This window comes from Gavia stellata, chromosome 3, assembly GCF_030936135.1.
Source record: "Gavia stellata isolate bGavSte3 chromosome 3, bGavSte3.hap2, whole genome shotgun sequence".
NCBI lineage: Eukaryota > Metazoa > Chordata > Aves > Gaviiformes > Gaviidae > Gavia > Gavia stellata.
The window spans coordinates 6465057-6485718 of record NC_082596.1 but is presented as its reverse complement, the minus strand read 5'-3'; the positions used below and the strand labels follow the sequence as shown (position 1 = coordinate 6485718).

General features: G+C 38.7%; 1 protein-coding gene across 1 annotated transcript in view; it reads right to left on the bottom strand.

Moving 5' to 3' along the window:
- Positions 1-20662, bottom strand: part of FAM135B (family with sequence similarity 135 member B) — a 145743-nt gene that overhangs the window by 58901 nt on the left and 66180 nt on the right. Inside the window, exons 3-5 of the mRNA XM_059815340.1 lie at positions 18894-19033; positions 11878-11948; positions 9807-9980 (exon numbers count right to left, since the gene is read on the bottom strand). Of these exons, the coding sequence (XP_059671323.1) occupies positions 9807-9980; positions 11878-11948; positions 18894-19033 (385 nt within the window). The remainder of the gene's footprint in view (positions 1-9806; positions 9981-11877; positions 11949-18893; positions 19034-20662) is intronic.

The window sequence follows — 20662 nt, the reverse complement described above, 5'->3', positions numbered from 1 at the left end:
TGTGTCCCTTTCAAAATGAACATTGTCCAGTATGCACTAGCTCAAATGCTGTGAGTGGAGTTTGCTATCCTGGCATTCAATCCAGTGGCTTGAGCGTTATCTTTCACTCAGTCCTTTCTCTTCTGTCTTACAGATCTTTTTCCAGCATAACATTTCAACAAAAGAACTTCTACATCTATTCACATAGATAATACTCTCATCCAACTTCTCATCAGCTTGCATCTTGATTGATGCAACAACTTTCTCTCCAGCTTTAAGAATATCACCCTTCCTCTTTAACCTGTGCATGATCTCTCTTTACTGTCAATATCCTTTATAGTTCATCCTGGTCTTTCACTACATATTGGAAGTTGAGTTCCCACTTCTCATTGTCCCATGACGTAAGCTTCAAGGATCAAAATGACAAGACTTCAGCCCAAAACATGCATTTCCTTTTGCTGGGGGCAGTCCATTCATTTAGGATGTATTCTCCCATACCCATGTGCAACATGAATTTGCTGTTATCCAAGTCCTTCCTCAAAAGCCTGATAGAATTTAAGTAGCTTTAGTGCTGAGATCATTACCTCTCAGTGTTGACTGTTACGGTCACAGTGTTCCATTCTGACTGTATCTATATGTCTCCTGTTTTATAGCATGAACCCATTAAGAGTGGAACATCTTGTCTGGAGTTTACTCAGCATGGAGCCCACCAGAGTCCTGATGCATAGCTAGGGCTCTTATTCTAGATTAATCTGAGCGAATGTCTACATCCCAGTTAATGATGTAGGCTGCCTTTATAGCCTCTGGAGAGGAATTGGCATTTCCAGGGCATGAGTCATCTCTTTCTGAAGTAGTGATATCAAATAGGTCAGATGAATTTCACCCTCAGAGTGCTTATTTCTTATTGTGGACTATAAAGAGAGGCTAGGATGACAGCCTCATAAACAACTGACGTTAGGTGACATAAACCCCACTGTTAGTTCCTGTGATAACATGTGCTGTACATAAACTACATCAAGATTTCAAGAGAGAAATCAGGCTACTTGTGGCAAATACAATGAGCCAAATTACTGAATCTAAATGGTGATGCAAGCAACCATAAGTGGTCTTAAAAAGCATGTAGGCAAAGGTGGAACTGAAATAATGAACTGCAGAGAAAAAGGAAAAACACATTTGCTGTTCATACTCAGGTCAGAGGTAATGCCACTGAGTTTGTGCTACAGCTTTCAGACTGGGATAACCATCCACAGGCACCTGATGCCTATCCAGGCATCCCAAATTACATCATACCCAGGAGACCTGGTCTCCTGGGAAGAACAAAAGCTTCCAAGATGGGGAGCACAAAAAACATTTTAAAACCATAATGTGCCAGAACTAAAAGCCACAGGGCAGTGCTATTCATTCTGCCAGAACTTCCCAATCTGAGGTTATTCCTCTATGTAGATGTGTATCATGTGGTCATGTCAGCTCAGATCAGCCAGAATTCATGGATTTCTACACCTGATTCAGTTTTTAAAGACAGAAAAGAGTGCTGGCTGCTGTACAGAAACACTCAACAAAAGAAAGGATGTTTCTGCTAAGGATACAAGACAAATGAGAAGAGCAGCAATACTTGTTATCATCCAAATAACAGGTGAGATTCTAACGTGCAGGGAAACAGTGATATGTGCAACATCAGAAAAAGAATCTCAAGCAAAATTAGGAATTGGACCAGTTTCAGGAGGTTAATCACAAATCCCTGCCTCGCCTCTAAGTTAAACCTGCTGTTTGTTATATATGCCCTAACATTCATATACTGGCATAAAGGACATTCTTTGAGGGGAAAGATGGTGTAGAAGACCTTAACATATATCTGGCCTTGCTTATATATACATTAATTTATGTGATCCGAGAAATTTCCAGCTGGCTGCTTCTAAGCAGCATGAAGTCTTTCCATGTATTTCCTACATGCAACATTTAAGATAAAAATAAATAAATAAACTAAAACAATTACGAACAGACAAGAGATAAACACTGGTCTGAATAATTTCAGCTGTTATTGGATGATGTTGTCTGCCCTGGTCTGCTGGAAAGGCTCAAGAAGCAGAAATAAAAAATGATTGCTCTGGTATCAGAGAGAGAAGCTTAAACAAATGTTGTTTGCACACAAAAAACTCCTCATTTGAATATTAGCAAAGCTTTCAAAGGTTTTAAGGGAGAGAAAAGCACTTTTTAATGCCTTTTTTATTTATTTATCTTTTGCTTTTACAGCAGAGAAGGGATTTTAATCTGTGGGGTTTATGGAAATTGGTTTCACATAGCACTGTAAAACAAAAACCTTTTTTGGGAAACCTGCCAAAATGTCGTCTGTCTGCTGAGGGAGAGTTGAACTGGAAGGCTTACAAACTGTTGACGTTTCCCTAATGTTTTCTGAAGTACATAATACTTGAAGACAATTTTTATTAGCAATAACAGGTTAATTTGCTACATCAAATTTTGTTTTCTGTATTTATTTTTTCCAATTATTCCTGCAACCATGCTCATTTGCATGAAACTTGAACCTTGGTAATTTAAATGTCCATTTGGACTATCTATTTAATATCATTGATTTAATATCAACATTTAGATCCTCATCCTGTATGTTAACCTTAGCTTTTATTTGGAGTCAGGATAAAAAAGGTCAAAAGAGGTAATATGTGCGTGTCCAAGAGGATGAACATGTGTGCAGAATTATTAATATTTTCAGTGAAAGAAACAAATTATTTTTGCATTTTTTTTGAGCTGTTCTTTTGATGACCTTATCCATGAGATGTCTTTATCCTTCAGAGGAGTCTCGTAGTTCTTATAGCAGCCATCTATGGACACAAACTATAGTAATCTTCCTCAAAACCCCCATTTTTTTCCTATGGTCCTATGCAGGCTGAACAGCCTGCAAGATACCAGCAATCAAAATTTAAGAACTTTCTGACTCAGAGGTTATATTCAGGCAATTATTTCCAGCAGTCATGGTTATCTTCTATGAATTTGTGTCCATGCCTTTCTGATTTACAGTTATGGCTTCTGTAACATCTTTTGGAATGAATTGCACATGGTAATGTGCTGCACTTTCTGTTTGTTTTGAACTTGCTGTTGGAGAAATGAATATGGCACCTTTTAGTTCTCGTAATGCACAAAAAATCAAATAATCATTCCCTGTTTTTTATCTTTTGTGGACAAATCTTTAACATATAAATGACAATGACAGTTCCTTGGATAAGAAATGGATTGGCCTTGATAAATATTATTTCAGATGTGTTATTGAAGTAATTCAGAATAAATGCTTTAGGTCAGTTTAATGGAACATAACATTCCCTTGACATGAAACTGCCCCAAAATGAAATAACCTTTTTTAATTTTTCATTCACTTTTTTCAAAATGAATACCTTTTGGGTTTTTTGGTAAGCAAAACTTAATATCTTCACAATTGTAGTTTTCAGTAGAATGAGACAAAAACCCTAACAAATTGGGATCTGAATCTTCCTTGGGAAAAAAACCTATCATCTTGCATTATATGAAACAGTCAAACTGTAAAAAAAAAAAAAAACAAAAAAATCAAACCACATAATCATCACATTTCTAATGACAAGAAATTATAATCTTGTGACTGAACCAGGAGTGGAAGTTCAGGAAATGAACTTGCAGCCCATTTAGGCCAGATCCTATAGAGAAATCCCGTCTTTTTCCCTCAGTCCCTTATGCATAAAATATTACTGATTTTAAAAATGAAAAAATGTAAGTAAGTCCCATAGAAATAACACACCTCAGAATCAAACCCTCACATCCTCCACTGACAGCACTCTGCATTTCACCAGGGAGTTTCTTCTAACTCCTACAGATCAGGAAAGATGTAATGCACAACACTGATTTCCCTCACTGTTTTAACTCAAAACATTAATATAGCTTTTGGCAAATTACTGCTGGCGTGTGGTCACAGGATACATGGATGATCTGTTACTTGGTTTTGAGAATAATACATGGTTATTTACAGGTTGTGAGCCCCTAGACATGTTTCTCTCTTATGCAAGGAGTTTCACGAAGGTTATAATCAGTGACTCTAAAATGTTCTGAGCTTCTTTTGTAAAACTGATAAGATTTATTAAAATATAATTTGTAACGGAAACAGATATCTCTCCCTAGATCCCAAACAGTGTCAGAGGGGGAATCTGGTTTGAAATCTCTAATGATTTTGACTACTTGAAAATGCTGATTCATTTCTCCTGAACACCCTTAGTTGCTATAAAACTTCAAAGCAGGCAAAGTCATGTGGTGATATTTATTTAGTTTTGGGTGGAGTTTTTCGGGGTTTTGCTTTGGGGTGTTGTTTTTTTTTTTAAGTTCAACTCAGAAATAGTCAGGTTTTTCTTAAGTGACTTCTTGGCTGGTAAGTCAGGGGAATGGCATGTCAAAGTGGAGGTTTATCTTTGCAGATACATAACAATCAGTGACAAAATTCTGAAGAAAAATCATGCAGTTATTATGTAAGAGTTCTCAGAGGAAAAAAAACACAACAAAATCCACTATTCTTTTAATCAACATATTATGGAAGCAATAGCTCTTTACTGCATAAATATCCCATTTTCTTTCTACACATTAATTTATTTGCAAATGAATGGAAAGGGAAAATAAGTCATGAACTTTACTACCCAGGATTACATCTGTGGCAGTTTCAGATATAAGCTACCCATAAGTAGGTGCCAGCTACACTTACAACTGTAGAAAAATTGATCTGCATAGTCTGCACCCAGATTCAAGGTGCACAGAGTAGTACAGTGCGTGTATCACATATAGATATATCAGTCGTGCTTTTGAGGAACAGGAAGATGCCTGGGAATAAAAGGATTTAGGCAAGATAAAATTGCTCAAGGGTGGCGGGGGTTGGCCTGATTCCTCAGTGCAGTGGAGCGGAGCAGAACTGGGTCAGGGCTGAAACCTTTAAATACCCTGTGTCCCTTTGATTCTGTTTCCTCTTCCCAGAGCAGAATAAGCTAAAGGCACTGAAAAATTCAGTATCTGTGTCTTGGTTTCTCCACCTGCAAAATTTGTATTATGTTATTTCCCCATTTCAGATGCCAGCAAGATTTCTTGTTTCTCATACAGTGATTTGGATGTGGGCAATTAAGTATTCAATGTTAACAAGTAAAATCCTGAAAGTCTGCTTTGTTTTTCACATAGACGTATGTCTGAAAGTGGGGAAGATAATAGAAACTTGAGGAGAATCCAGAAAGCTGAGGACATTAAACCCCTTTCTTGTGCACACAAGAGAAAACAGGTTTTCCAGCTGCCTGTAATGAAGGATCTTGCTTATCTGCAGCAATTTCAAGTCTTGCTTTTTTTTTTATCCCTTGGTGGGTTTTGGGTTTTTTTTTTTTTGTTCTTTTTAAGATTGAAAATGGTTTTAGCTGAAGCCCAACAGTGAAAGTAAGACTGCAGATGCTGCCGCCATCGAGTAAGCCGGATTCTGCACGGTCCTTAGACAAAGCACGGTTTTGGGGAGGCTACTCTGTACAGATAGTAGCAGCCTGGTGCTGAAACACAGCTCTTACATTTCCAGAAAGCTTTCAGGGGAAGAAAGTATAAACAATCTGCAGTCACTGGATAAAATTTCAGTAGAAGACATGACAGCCAGATCCTATCATCCATGCTGCTGAACAGGAAATACAACGTATATGGGCATTGTTTTCAGTGTGGGAAACTATGTGTGTGTGTGAAACTACATATTCGGGTGTTTCAGAGATTATTTACAAGTTGTATTTTTACTTATAAACAGTAGCATATGCTAACTCCTCTCTGGAAGGAGCAGTGCAGAGGTCTATGGAACTAATGAAGTGGGTAACCATGTTTGTTGCTGTTTGCTTCCTAAATGAGTCCAGTATAAGAAGGGCACTGAGCTTGCAGCATGCCTGAGTGAGTAGACCTGTACATTGCAGACATGGATGTATCCCTTTGGGAAAAGCAGAAATATCTCTTGAAGTTTTAAATATGCTGGAGCAAAGCGCCTTTTTTAACAGCTGATGCTGAGATGATAACTTCTGGTTCTACTTATAGGCTGGACCAGTTGTGAAGCCAGTGACAGGGAGCTAAGGGAGAAATCAGTGCCTCAGGCCAGAAACCAAACTGATCTATAAAAAACAGAAAACTGGAGTCCAAATGCCCTAACTCCTCCTTACCTTCCTCCTGCAACTGCCTACTCACATTTAGCCTCTGGAGCTTAAGTAAGAGAATAAAAAAGGTATTTAAGCAGTTTGTGGAGGTCAGTGCATTCAGCAGGGGAGTACTCTGAAGCCTGAACATGATTCACTTTTTCTGTTTATCTTTTGACAGACTTGCTGGGATCATCTTCTGTCATCCTGGGTAAAATGAGGTTGCCAGAGGCAAGACCTTTACTTTCTGAAGAGAACTGTCATTTCTGTGATGTTAGGAGAGACGTGCCAGCCAATTTCTGCTCTAGATTCTCCTCTATTTCTCCCACATCCCAAAAGTCTGAAAATACTGCTTTGTGATCTGCAGCTGCCAAAGCATTCAGCGCAGACACCACCACCCTGCACAGAGCTGTCACTGCGGGAGAGCAAGGGGCTTGGGGGCTGCAAGCAGGGGTGTGACAATGTCCTGCTGTGCCTGGTGGAAGCGTTTGGGTGTAGGCCAAGATGCAGGTAAGGGGAGCAGTGATTCGGGTCGAGGTAATAGCTATCACAACCACTGCACCCTACATCCCTGTTCTCCCCTATTATTGCACTCCTGCCTGGAAAACCAAAGTTTTGGACTTGGCCCTGAGCTGTCCAGCTTCCCCAGCTACTTCTGTGGTGCTTTTTAGAGAAGTCAAAGAACTCTGAAGGTCAAAGTGAGAATTTTTAATCATGCTCTGGCTCAGTGCTCTGTAAGGACAAGTCAAAGCCACCCAGCCCCTTCCCTGCTGCTCAGAGTCCTCTCTGCAGCAGCGTTTCAGAGGGATGCAGCTGCCCAAGGAGCCAAGAGCAGAGGTGATCCAAGCCCCAAAGCATCCCACCATGCTCCTGGTCGTCCCACATCTAGAGCAAATATGATTGCTGTAGAGATAGCAGAGCTGGAGGTAAGTTGACTGCAAGTCTACCTCATCACCTTCCTACCCAGCCTCTCACCATCTTAGTAACCGCATAAACCCATTAGCAGCTGCCATGAATTGGGACCCCATTAAAAAGTTGAAGGTTATACTCTAGAAAAGCTGAATCACAAAATTTCCATCCAGAATCCTGCAAAGGATCCCAGAAACATGAATTTCACTCATTCTCAGTTTGTTAAGAGGTGAGGATTTCAAAGTGTCACAGAATGACAGAATGACTAAGGTTGGAAAAGACCTGTAAGATCATCAAGTCCAACCATCAACCCAACACCACCATGCCCACTAAACCATGTCCCACAATGCCACGTCCACACATTCCTTGAACACCTAATGTAATCATCAAACCTAATGTAATATTTATTGTATAAGAATTATTAACCATGACAAACATGAATATTAAAATGTTCACTTGTCAAAAAGCAGGAGATAATGGAGGCACCCTGGCAAGGTTTGCTCAACAGGAGCTATTTGTGGGCGTACATTACACTGCAGGGAAAGGCCTGAATTGGTCTTGCTGGTCTCCCTACTGTTTTCACTGTTTAAATAAAGGCAACAGGGAAGAACATTGGGAAAGAGTATCTAATTTGCCAACAGAGCTAACAAAATATGAAAAGCTGAGTCCACAGGGCATATGTGAGCAGATAGTTGTGCTTCAGGCAAATTTGTCCTTCCAGGACAACTTCAGGACAGCAGTGAATTTCAATTTTACGTAATGTGTGATCTTTATTTTCAGGGTAGGTCTAGAATTGTTATGGTTTTGCATTTAAGTGTATACATACATGTAGAAATAATATGTATATACGTGTAAAGTACATACTACAATGAGACAGTTCAAGGTAGCAAACTAAAACACAGTGAAATACTGCATAGATATTTTTTCCTAGACAACATAACTATCTGGTGTTTATTTTTTCTATAATGTGACAAAAAAGACTTTCCAGTAATTCAGGTTCTATTGTGTTACAAAAATAAAGATCTGATTTTACAATTAAACCCTTTTTTTCTACTTTCCTAGTAAACTCCAATGGCGAGTGATAAGCAGGAAAGCTCTGAGCTGTGAGAAAAACAAATAAGTTTTAGATGGCTGGTTTTGTTTTAGAATGCTGGGAAGTGGCATTTCTTTCACACCACTGTCTTCACCCTGATTTATATTTAGAGAACGCATGATATAAAAACTCTTCAGGTTTTGAATATTTATCAAGAAGAAGATAAATTCCCAGTATCACACTTTAAAAATATTTTACTGGCTTAAGCAAATGAGACTTTATATTTTGTTGTCAAAAAACTTCATTCCACTGCATTAAGTAAAAATATTGTATACTTCATAAATGTCCACAAAATTGTCTTTTAAAAACTATGATAATCTGACTATGGAACACTAGTTCATCATGCGATTTATGCCTAATAACAGTAACAAGTCTCTGCAGCCCCATTCATTAGAAGATAACAAAGCACTGAAAACAGTCATTAAGCCTGATAACTATTGATCTTTCATCCTTTTATATAGTAGAACAATGGGCAAATTATCTGAGCAAAATGATCTGGCTAGAAGTAGTCTGTTACAATCTAATTCACTATTTAAAAAGTCAACGCATAGCAGAAGAGAGATACAGCAGTTACCTGTATCTCAGCAGCTGAAGAAAAGACAGATACGTCAGTCTGATCTACTAACACGACTCACATCATTGTCACAACTCAACCTCTTACAATCTTAATTCATTCTATGGCATTGTGTATGAGCAATGCCTTTACACAAATGGAGAATTGAAACAAAGATGTATTAAGTCAAAACACAAAACCTGAGGAAAAAAGAACCTACAGGTTCATCCATCTTTTCTTTCTGACACAGGGCTCTTTGCACAATATTTGACAAACTTAAGAGTATACTGGTCATTTGGTAAACAGCGAGGCCTTGCTGGAGTAAGGGAAGCTGAACAACGCTGAACATTGCATTTTGCTTCAGGACCAAAGGAGTTCCCTCCCTCTCAGCACTCTTTATCTCATGCGATGACAAGATTGGACACAAAGTAAATTGCCAGAAAGACCTTTGCTTCCCCTCGCCTACTCTAAATACTAGAGGATATTGACCTCCAGCCCTGTTTTATTTGAAGGAGTTCTGAATTATTTTCTTGTCATTACGAATCAGATAACATAAATCACACCTAGACCCCATGGCAACTAGTACTATACTGCTGCACAGTTAAATCAGATGATGCTGCAAAGGAAAAATTCAACACAGCCTTATCCAGTACTGACTCATGCATGCCTCGTTCTAGCCATGTTATGAATTATGCTAATGCACAGAGGCCACAGATGAGATTAGAGCCCAACTGTCCCAGATGCTTTTCAAAACAACAGGGGAAAAAAAGGTAAATGCTCTTAGTTGCTCTTAGACTAAAGAGGAAAAACAACCAAGGAGAAGAGAATTTTCACTTTCCTCGTGTTACAGATGGGGAATAGAGAGATCAACACTAATAAAAATTTCTGAACCTCTTCCCAAAGGTTTTGCTAGTTTTTGATCAGACCCCTAGTGTCTTATCAAGGGAAGAAGCCTGTGTCAGAGGCTGGCTGTAAATCCCAATCTCCAGAACCCTAGCCCAGGACCAAAAAGCTTGAAATTAAAGTATCCTCTCTGCTTCTCCTATACAATAAGCAAATGAACGCAGAAGAGGAATCCCCTCTGCTTTTCAACAGACATTTCTGTGTCCTTTACCTGATCAGAGGCTGGTGTAATGCTACCAGTGACGCATGCACCGTGACGGATATCACTGACAGGTGAAAATAGTCAAACATGACAGGAACATGGTGGTGCAGACCTCTCTGGGGATGGAAGTGAAGACACAGTGTACGGCTGCTGATCATGGGGATTGCTGGAACATCTCTCAGCCTGGAAGAGAAAGAGGTTTACAAGGGTTAGTGAAAGCCTGAGTTGTCACAGCCTGTAATATGCTACAGGCAGCAGACTGGGAGGCGGCTTGAGGTGAATTTTTATCACTTCCCAGCTTCATAAGCATTTACATAACTGATGAGTATCTTGTGTTGTACTTGTGCATAGCAAATGTAAATATAAATATAAGTATAAATACAAACACAAATATAAATAGAAATAGAAATAAATATACATATGCATATAGATACAAAAATAAATAATAAATAACAAATGTAGAGCTATATAAAAATATACTATATAAAATAAAAATAGATGTGATGCAATTCCATTTTCCCCTGGTGATTGTCCTTGGTGTCCACTAGTTCTGGGGACATCAAGAACTAAGTAGCAGAAAGAAATGCATTTAGCAAACTGCTCATCTTGTTTGAGTGTTCATAGCCAGGACAGCTTACTACTTGTGATTTTCAGCGTAAGAACAATCAACTCAGGCAATCTGTGAGACATAGAAGCAATCCTGTCTCAGAGAGAGCTGAAAATATTCAGAGTACCTTTCCAGGTAGCTAATCTTCCAAAAAAACTTTTTGCAAGAGGCAAAAAAAAAAGAGTAGGTGAAGTAACTGCAGAGAAACAATATAAGTTGGACTGGTTGATTATAACTATTCCAGAATAACTTTCCTAGTATGCATTCAACCACATGACGTCTAAGTCACCTATATAGGGCAGGAGACTAAGATGTAAACCTGGAGCATGCTTAAACACATCCTCTCAATGTAAGTGAAACTCACTTCTAAAAAAGAATTGTTTTACAGCATTTAAAGACCCTTCTGATAGAAGCCAATTGTTTCCCAGAGTTAAGAAAACCTCCGATGACAGAGTTGAGTATAGTGCATGGTTAGTCCCAAGAAGTGTTTCAATGAGATTTTCAGAATATCCTTTTATAAAAATCACTGCTTTTGTTTATAGTAAACCACATTAATCATTCAGATGATAACAGAAATTAAATGTATGTTTTAGAGCACAATTTCATAACTTGAAAGTTTCAGTTCTTTTTATTCTTGCCTATCACTTAATGTTTGTTTTTTCTCTCTTCTAGACCCATCAACATCATAGTTGATGACTGACAGTCCAGTCCCACCTGCCTGAGAGAACAAGTTTTCATTTTTTGTATCTTCAAGATAAAGGAAACCTGTTCCTGAAATTTGTTTAGGTGCCCTATGGAAATGAATAAAATCACATGGGGACAGTCTTAGCATGAAACACAGATCAGATGATTTCTCTGCACCCCTCCCACCCCCCATAAATGCTGTTGAAGTCTTTGGAAGCCTTTTCTGTGATTCAGTGAGGCTGAATAACATCTGGGATCACACTTTCTGCTATGCCTCAGGAAGGGATGTTACTTCCATTTCACCTAAGATTATGGAATCAAATGATGTTGGAAGAAATCACATTTAATGGGAAGACTCTTTCCTCCTAAAATATAGAGACAGCTTTGGTTCTTAATACAAGAAGAGTGCTTAGCATGTTCATACGCCCATCTTCAGCCAGGAAATACTTCCTTGTCTCCTGTGATAAATGCATTCCTGAACCACAGCCCCGGCTCACATGGAGGTCAGTGATGATATTCCCTTTGACTTTAACAGCAGCAGAGACAGAGCAACACTTAACACCTTTGAAAATCTCACACTTAAAGGAGAAAAAATGTTGTTTCTTTAAAGGGGAGTATGAGATACACTCTTCAAATACAGAGAGGAGAAACAGAAAGGCTTCAACACTGAGGCAAAGGAAAGACTTATCAAAGCTATCCCTTTTTCCAAAGGGCTCTAACTTCATCCAAATTAATTTCCCAATTGAACAAACCCCTGCATTACCAACTGAGCTTTAAAACAGCACTTACTGTTGTTCACTATCAGTAAAGTGCAGGTCCAACTTGAGCTGAAAATCTGCCTCACTCAATGCATCTTCCACCTACAAAAAAAGAAAGGTAAGGTTACCTTTGTAAGTTGGCACCTACAACATCGAAGGCAAAGGTGGATGGGTTTCAAAGGCAAAAATATGCATCAACAGCAGCACCCCACCACAGTGGCAGAAAGGAGCAAATGTGACAGCAAGTGGAGGAAATTGCTGAAGGAGTCAGAGGGAACCAGAGCAGTCAGAGGTGTCATCTGCTCCCAGGTGTCCTGTCATGTCAAAAAAATCACTCCAGATGAGTAACCAGAGTGCGTAGAGCACTGCATTTGTTGGATGCTTGCTGTTTCCACACTGAGAGTCAGTGGAGTATTTCTGAAGCTGTGCTCCCTCATTGAGCAAGTATTCATTTGGGTTATCTTGTCAGCTGAAAGAGAACAAGGACTAGGTTTTCTTGGCTGAGAAATAGCCATGAATCCTTCTGGTTACCTGTAACTATCACAAGGTTCAAAGTTTACAGCCTAAAGCAATCAGAAATGGCTCAAATAATTCTGACAATTTCTGATCTCTCATCATTAGCCCTTTAGTTTTTTTCTCAGCAAACTGAGGCTTTCCTCCCTCCCAGTCACTCTTTCTGGCCCTTGACAGATTCATGGAGGAAGTTTGTAATTGATTCTCATCTAGACCATTTTCTCTGCAAAATTCAAAGGCTTTTGTTGTTTTTAAAGCTTCAATTAACAGAAGTTTAACTGTTCGCTTTGTTGCAGGGTACTGAGCACGTTTATACGTGGTAGGATTCAGCTTGCCAAATACACTGAAGATAACATGTGTGATCATACCAGCTCACTGGTACCTTCATCTAATAGGTCCCACCAGCAAGATTACCCTTCTTTCATTGTCAGTAAAATACTTTAATTGGATTTTCTGAAACAGTACATGAAGGGAGCTGTCAGATTGTTACCTTCACCTGGAAAGGACTACATTGGAAAACACATCCTAGCTTGGCACATTTAAAGCAACTATAATCAATGGAAATAAATAAATTAGAACGGAAGAAGAATTAAGCTGCCCAGCACTTTCTCCTTCACTCCTTTGGAATGTCTTCTCTTTCCCAGCAATGTAGGTTTAGTAGATTAACAAGAGTTTTTATATTTCTATCAACCTAAATGGAAATATGAACAAAAAATCACTCATTTTATTACAAAAATGGGCTTTGTCTGTGAGTGTAAGCATGCTTTACTGTATACCAGAGTACAACAGGAGTTGCACAGGAATGCAGGTGGAAAAGTGGAGTTATTCACTGGGGGTAGGGTATTATAAATACAACTTCTTTTTACCAATTTTTGCCACAGAAAGATGAAGTGAGACGTCTAGGTTCCGTCTTTAGTCAGTGGAAAGCAACAAACAGATGCATACAGTGAGCTGACCCATCCTGAGGTACACATCTGAAAAGGACAACTGATCTCTCTTTGTACCTGTCTCTTTCCACTGATAACAGATAGAGCCTAGTGAAATATCTTGGTCTAGATACACTTGAATTTTAGATGGCTTAAATGAGGCAAGATTAATTCTACTTTCTCCAGCTGATTAGCACCTTCTTAACAACAGACTACACCAAAAATGTGCTGAAGGCAATGTCAAAGGCACCTAGCCTGCTCTGACAGGTAGAATTCATAAAATATATAACAAAAACCTTGCTTAGCTAGGCCTTCCAAACTCAAAACTCCATCTACAGTGTACCCTTTTCTGTTGAAGCAAGAAAATTGAGAGTCAAGGACTGACGGTACTTTGACAAAATTATCAAAGATGTAAAATTTAAACCCTTCTGAAGGAATATGGTATTTCTTATAGCATGACCACAGACACAGAGATGTGAGGAGAAAATTCCAGTTTCTGTTTACTGAAAATGTGCTTTCTCTTTTGTGTTTGTCTCAAAACAACTGGAAGTATGTCTTTCAGAAAAAAAGATTTTTTCTTTTTTAATGAGTTGTTGTCACTAAAAATCACAGTTGCTGGCAGTTGCAAAGGAAATAATCACTATTGAAGCTACAGTCTGAATTTAAACTAGGAATTCAACTCAAGTATAGTGCTTCAGACAAAGCAAACCTCATCCTCCAACAGAGGGGATGAAATTTTGGGTCTGTGCCTAATACTGCTGAGCACCTGCAACTGTCACTGAAATCTAAGTCTGTGTTTAAAACAAGTTCAATAGCTAGTGACACTACTTCAAAACACCTTGAGGCAATGAGCAGATGTCTGAGAGACTTCATCACTGCAAGGGGTCATGCATTAAGGTGCACATATAGGATATTTTTAATCCCAAAACTATACTGAAATCAGACTGCTCAAATAGTGCAAAAACCCGCATAAAAGCAATTCACAGTTCTTTCTACAGAGATTACATATTTTCCTTTGTATATTGGAGGTGTAAATATCAAGACAAGTGAAAACTGGAGAGTTGTTCAGAAATCACTGGGCTCTTAATGAGAAAATATCATTAAAAGGCTTATCCACAGGCTGACACACAACAGAGTTACATACAGTAATTACATAACACAAGTTACTATACAGCATTGATACCTGCTGGACTTTCCTGTGGTTTAGTTTTTTTCACATATTAGAACCACACATGCCTAAGATCCTTTAAATGGGAAAAAATGAAATGGCCTTTCCATAGCTCATACAGAAGAGACAGTGAAATGTCTATCATTCCTCAGTCTCCTGTATGAAATAATATTGTCCTTAAATGAAATATTGGTTGCTTATTTTAGCAGTACTGGCACTATTATGGTGTTTGCCAGTTATCAATTACAGACTGTATAATTTTCCAAAAGTTTGATAGACTGTCAGATTATTTTTTACATTTTTTTTTTTCTCCTGGAGAAAATGTTTAAATTTTCACACCAACCTACTAAAAAGAAATTAGCCTGAAAAATTTCTCTGGAATATAATTAGTGTTTGACTGTCTAAGCCAGCCCAGATACTTTGTGAAGGTTCTTCTGGTGTTTTTAAAAAAGTTCTTTGACTTCTCCGCTGTGTTAATGATTAAAATCACAACTGATGAAAGAGAAAATAAAGATCTGTGTTTGTGGAAATACATTCATACTAAACAAGGAATATAATTCTGTTCTGTAATATTCCGTACACTGAAATAAATGTAAGGGAAATTCAGAATGTCTGACCTCTGGGAAATATTATTGCATTTCACATGCTGATCTTGTCACCAGTCAAAAATAAAATAAGTAAAGACAGTTCTGAACAGAAATTTTAAAAGCTTTCTTTGAAATAGTACATGCATTTCATTCTTTCTTTTTATTTCCTTAAAATCAAGCAAAGCTGAAATTGATGTTGTTGTTTCTCATTTGATTACTTCTTCATTGTTTGCATCAGCTTAATATTACTCTGCATTTTCTTGTAGCGTCATCTTGTGTCTTGTGGAAACTAAGTCTGCAGATTCAGTATCCTGTTCTGCGTTGCTGGGGTGTGCCTACATTTCCCCTAGTGCTCCCACCTTGGGTCTCATAGCTTGTGCAAAAAGACCCCATATTCATCTGTGCGCGCACACAATTTTCCAGAAGGTGCTGTCCAGACTTCAGGCTGTTTTCTAACCTCTGCCTCTCTTGCCAAAGAACTGCACTGATAGGGAAATGCATTTTGTTAAACACTGGAATCTGTACAATAGAAAGTATTTGTATATGAGAAGTAAAAATATTTTATACAATAAAAAGTATGTACAAAGCAAAGTACTCCAATTTCTCTTGAACTGGCCTGCACTCAAGTGCATCATTTCAGTTTTGATTTCTAATTTTTCAGGTTTACATTTACATCTATGGTTTTGCATTTAAGATTTGTGATAATACTTATAACTGAAATTTCCAGCATTCTTGTGATGTACTTCCATAGTATTTAACCATTTAGCCAGAATGTCAGACTGAATGATCCGGATGTCCCATCTCACTTAAACTTCTCTGGAAAGTACAAAATTTAACACACTGTGATATCCCAGCTTGCCTGACTCTGTCCTCTCCCTGCTACTAAATTGTCCCTGAATGGAGCCAGCAAGCACGGAGACAGACAAGTTACCTGCTTTATTGCTTGATGAAAGAGGCAGGGCTCCTTCTTTAATAAGAATGAAAGCAAAAGCTTATGAAAATAAATTAGACTTCTTTGTAACACTAAAGGCTACCTCAGCCCTGCAATATTGTTTCTTATGAGTGCTGCATTCTGAGATAATACACAAAAAGGCTTCTAAAAAACCAGAGAGCTTTAAAGCACCATTTATATGGTGAAAGGTATGCTCAGTGCCACTTCTAGGTGGATAATTGAGGCTTCTTCCATTTAATGCCAGACAAAAAAGATGTTTTTCCATATTTAAGCTTATTTAGGGTTATGCAAGAGGAGGGGAAAAAAGGAAAAGAAAAAATCTAATCTGGACATACACACTGGGTTTTGTTGTTCGGGTTTTTTTGTACTAAGCCTATCTCAGCAACATATCTCATCAACAAAACTACCCTAGCACCATACTGCTCCCTTGTTATAACATTTGATAATTCCAGCTCTGACAGCGGAAACTACATGGAGCATTTGAACTCAATACTTCCATTACCCATCTAACTTCCTCTTCTATTTATCATAACTTCCATCTACAGAAAAAAACAGTGAACAGATCCTTCACCTTCAACCAAAAAACTCACCATAGCACACAATTGGCACAAAAAGGACTCCATCTGTTGTGTGTTAAATAAGTTAAGAAGTTATGAACAGACATAATACTTAAAACACTTCACAAATCTCTAGGTGTTTTGCCAATGCCACATTGCAAGGATAGCATCCAGCACATGAAATTAAGTGACAGAGATGCGAAACTGTCTCTGAGCAATAATTGTGGATACAGTAGGTTTCTTCTGAGCATGATGCCCAGTGGAATGGCACACTTTAGTCTCTCCCATATTCATAAAAAATTTGTAAAATTGTGGAGGACAAGACACCAAAACAGAAAAAAAGAGGCCCAGGAGCATTAAACAGAAGTGAATTGTGCTAATATGCTCAACACAAAAAAAGTTTTACAGACTTTTATTTTTTGCATTTGATTCTTTAGAGTCTCTTCAGCAACTCATCTGGGACCAACAGACCTGTTTATCCTCTTATTCTACACCCTTGAAAACCCAAAGAAACTTAATCACATGGAGAGAATGGAGTTTCCTCTGTGCAAGATATTCTCTCAGTACAGAATTGGGCAGCTGTCCTTTTCGCAAGGGTCCTCCTATGAAAAGACAAGTGTGATGCACACAGTACATCAAGAGTCAGAACGAGGTTTAGCTGTGAGGAATCTTGCGGGATTTTTTTTTTTCATTTTGTGAGGTGCACAACTTTCCTGAATATTAATGCAAATATCATCGGAAATCATCCCTGCTCAACACAGCAGAAACTGCTATAATTTGAGGGGAGGGACTTTTAATCAGAGTTGTTCCACTGAGGAAGGGTAAATTTAATATTCAATTAAGCATGTTGGAACATTTTCCTAACAAATATTGATAAACTTGCATTTAATAATTTTTCATATAAGCACAAAACAACAATTCTAGGGAGGAATAAATTGATGACACTATGTTTAAAGAAAACCCAAACCAAACCAAAACACCAAGAAAAAAGTGGGAGGGAAAGGGAAGCATGTGAAATGAGCTTAAATTAGGTTCTCCAGCTGTTTTAATTTAGATCTATATATAACCCATGTATATACGGGTTGAAATCAGACAAAACAGAAATTTTAAATCTCTTCATGCTCAAATACAAAGTTATACAAGGAAGGACAGGTGAGAATCTGGCCCCAAGTTCAACATACAGCATTTGATTCACACTGGCTGCATAACTAGTTTTGACAGCATGCTGATTTTGCAAAAACAGCTGATGTCATGTGTCTCTCATTATCAATGAGAGCAAGTACCAATGCCAAATACACTGTACCAGTCCTTGTGCTGGCAAAGCACAGCAATGACACATTGTGAGAGGCCTGAGTGCCGTTCTGTAATGACACTTCCTCCCCTTTCTGTATGAGTCCCATAAAACAGTACTCTCTGCACTCTAAGATTGCTTCTTTCTTGTAGTTCCTGGGCACAGGAGTCATCATTGGGAGACATTAATTTCACATCAACGAGAGGAAGCCAAAGGTGCCCTGCAAGATGGGTGATTCAGATCACGTACTTCCCTTGTATGGGTGCTCATGTTGGCTGAAGGAGTGGATGCCGAATGAAGAGAAGGGTCTCAGCAGGACCCCATTCTAGCTGAGACACAACGGAAAGCAAAGGAGTCATACATGGACTATAGGGAGGCTAAGCTCCAGTAACTCTGCCATGCACTCCTGCTATCAGGAGCACTAAGGAGAAGGGTGAGGAGACCTCTGAGTGGTGGAAAGGGACTGTAGCAAAAATCAGTCACGAGGAGAGAGGAAGAGGAGGAGATGGCAGTAATGCATGGTAGGAGTAGAAACTGGTCCTAGCAAGATGCAGAAGATTCCCAGTATTCTTAGGTGAGGCTGATCTACACAGATATGTAGAATGAGGGATCTAGTGGACAAATGACAAATTATGGTTAATACACTTGAGTTTCTGATATACTGATTTACCAGTATATGTCAACATCTTATTCCGCTCGAAAGCCAAGGTGTAGACTACTCTTCATAACAGGCATAGTGCATAGGTCTATCTGACCTAATGAAGATGTTTATAGTGTTGGCATTTACAAACAAACAAACAAACTGACCCAGACACCCTTGTCAACATAGGTAATGATGGGTACAGGATGGTCAATCTCTTTCTAATGCAGATGGTGGCATTTAGTCAGACAAATCACACCTTTACCTCCACCAGCTACATTGATGAGACCTGTGACAGCACAGGGACCCCATGACAGCTTCTCAAATGGAGATATCTGTGCAATGGACACCTGAAGTTAGGTAAGAGGAATCCCAGCACTCCTGGTTTTTATGTGCATCCCAAGAGAACTCACCCTTTCGCCATCCAGAAGGAGGTGCACTCTGAAGTTCATTGATTCATTAAGAATGATCTCTTCATTTCTGTACAAAATCTGAAATATTCTGCTGTAAACGTTGTTTTCATGAACACAGGCTGAGCAAAGGCTGGAATCACCTGCACAAAACACAGACAGACTCCTGGTGTGATTTCTGCAGAGAGATTATTTTTTCTCCTACGCTTTCACTTCAGGGTTATCTAGGCCAGTTGTATTAGTACTTGTAATTAAACACTTTAATTCTCAATAATTAATGGTAATGGAGCAGATTGTTATTGTGGGTTGCAGGTTCCTGAACATGGTATTTAAATAAAATAAATGTTAAACTGTAGGCAGGCTGGATTTCAAAATGAGAATAGCTGACCCTGTGGCAGCACTTACCCTATTAACTTTATTTCTAATGAAAGTTAAGCATCAAACGTCTTCTAGGGAGGTTTGCTACCCAGCACCATGAGGACTGTGAGTGTTCACCTGTGAAATTTCATCTTTTATCTGTAATGGGCATCTTTCAGAAGTGGGAGTTTTCTTGTCATCTCTGGTGCTCCCAGAAGTTACTACCTGGGAGGGGGGACAATAGCCAACACCAGATCTCAAATGTAGAGCCTGGAAGTGCAGAGGCATCTTAAGTTAAAATACAGAAAAAGAAAAAAGTAGCCATTTTTTCAAGCTGCCAAAAGTCCTGTGTAATCCTTCAGGCCCTTGACCCATGTGAGAGCTGCCAAGCTGGCTCATACAATTGGGATTAATCCGAGGAACTCAAGAACCAAAACCCTAAGTTTCTCCACATTGAATTCAGAGAGTCAATAGCTTCATCTGTGTGCTGATGTATCACATAATTACAAATGAATTTCACATAAACTCAGGTGGGATTTGCCCTTCCTGACTTTTAGGTGCCTCCAGTGTATGTATTTTGTTTTGGTTACAATGGAGTCTATGGAATTTAAGACATCATTCATCTAACAAAAAAAAAAGTGCACGCTTTAGATGACTGAGGCAAATTTTTGCTTGAAGTCCACTGCTTATCAAGTAATTCTTCTTTCACTAAGAGGAAAACAGTGTGATTTGCTTAGCTGTACAAACCCACATTGGAGGCAACAACATTTACTAGAATGAATTCCTTCTAGAGGAGTCTGTGATACCTGTGTGACTATTCAATGAACAACTGGGCACCAGAGTTAGGTACTTTCAAGTTGTGTCTTGGCTATTAATCAGAATCCACTGCTAATTCTACTTCCATAACCCCTGAGCAACAATTTCTTGCAAAATTTACTCAGAGCCAGTTTTGTTCCTTTCCAGCATTCAGTACTGTAGGAATCTGAGCTTTTGAAACACAGTCTTTTAGCAAATGGTATTTTGGAACTCTGCTGAAAAGATGTGCTTAAAAAAGGTGTACCCGTATCAGTGCTTCAGAGAGAGACAGATCTGTGATCATCATCAAGAAGCCAGCAGGCGCATGATTTTTACAAAGAATAATAGCTTTTCAGAAGGTACTTCCAGGAATTTGGGCATTTGCAGAATTGTTTTGAATCCGTGAGCTCTGGTAAGATAAAAGTCCAGGTCAGAAAGTCTTAGGGACTGCTGGTTTGTCAAGAGTTTCAACTCAGGACAGGTCTATTCTGCTGTGCTAAAGCTACTGCTTTGCTTTTCAGTGCAAGAATCATACATAATTTGCAATCAGAAGTCAGTGAGTTGAGACTGACAAAGGACTAAAGATTTCCTGAGGTAAAGTTTGTTTAGGGGGAAAAAAA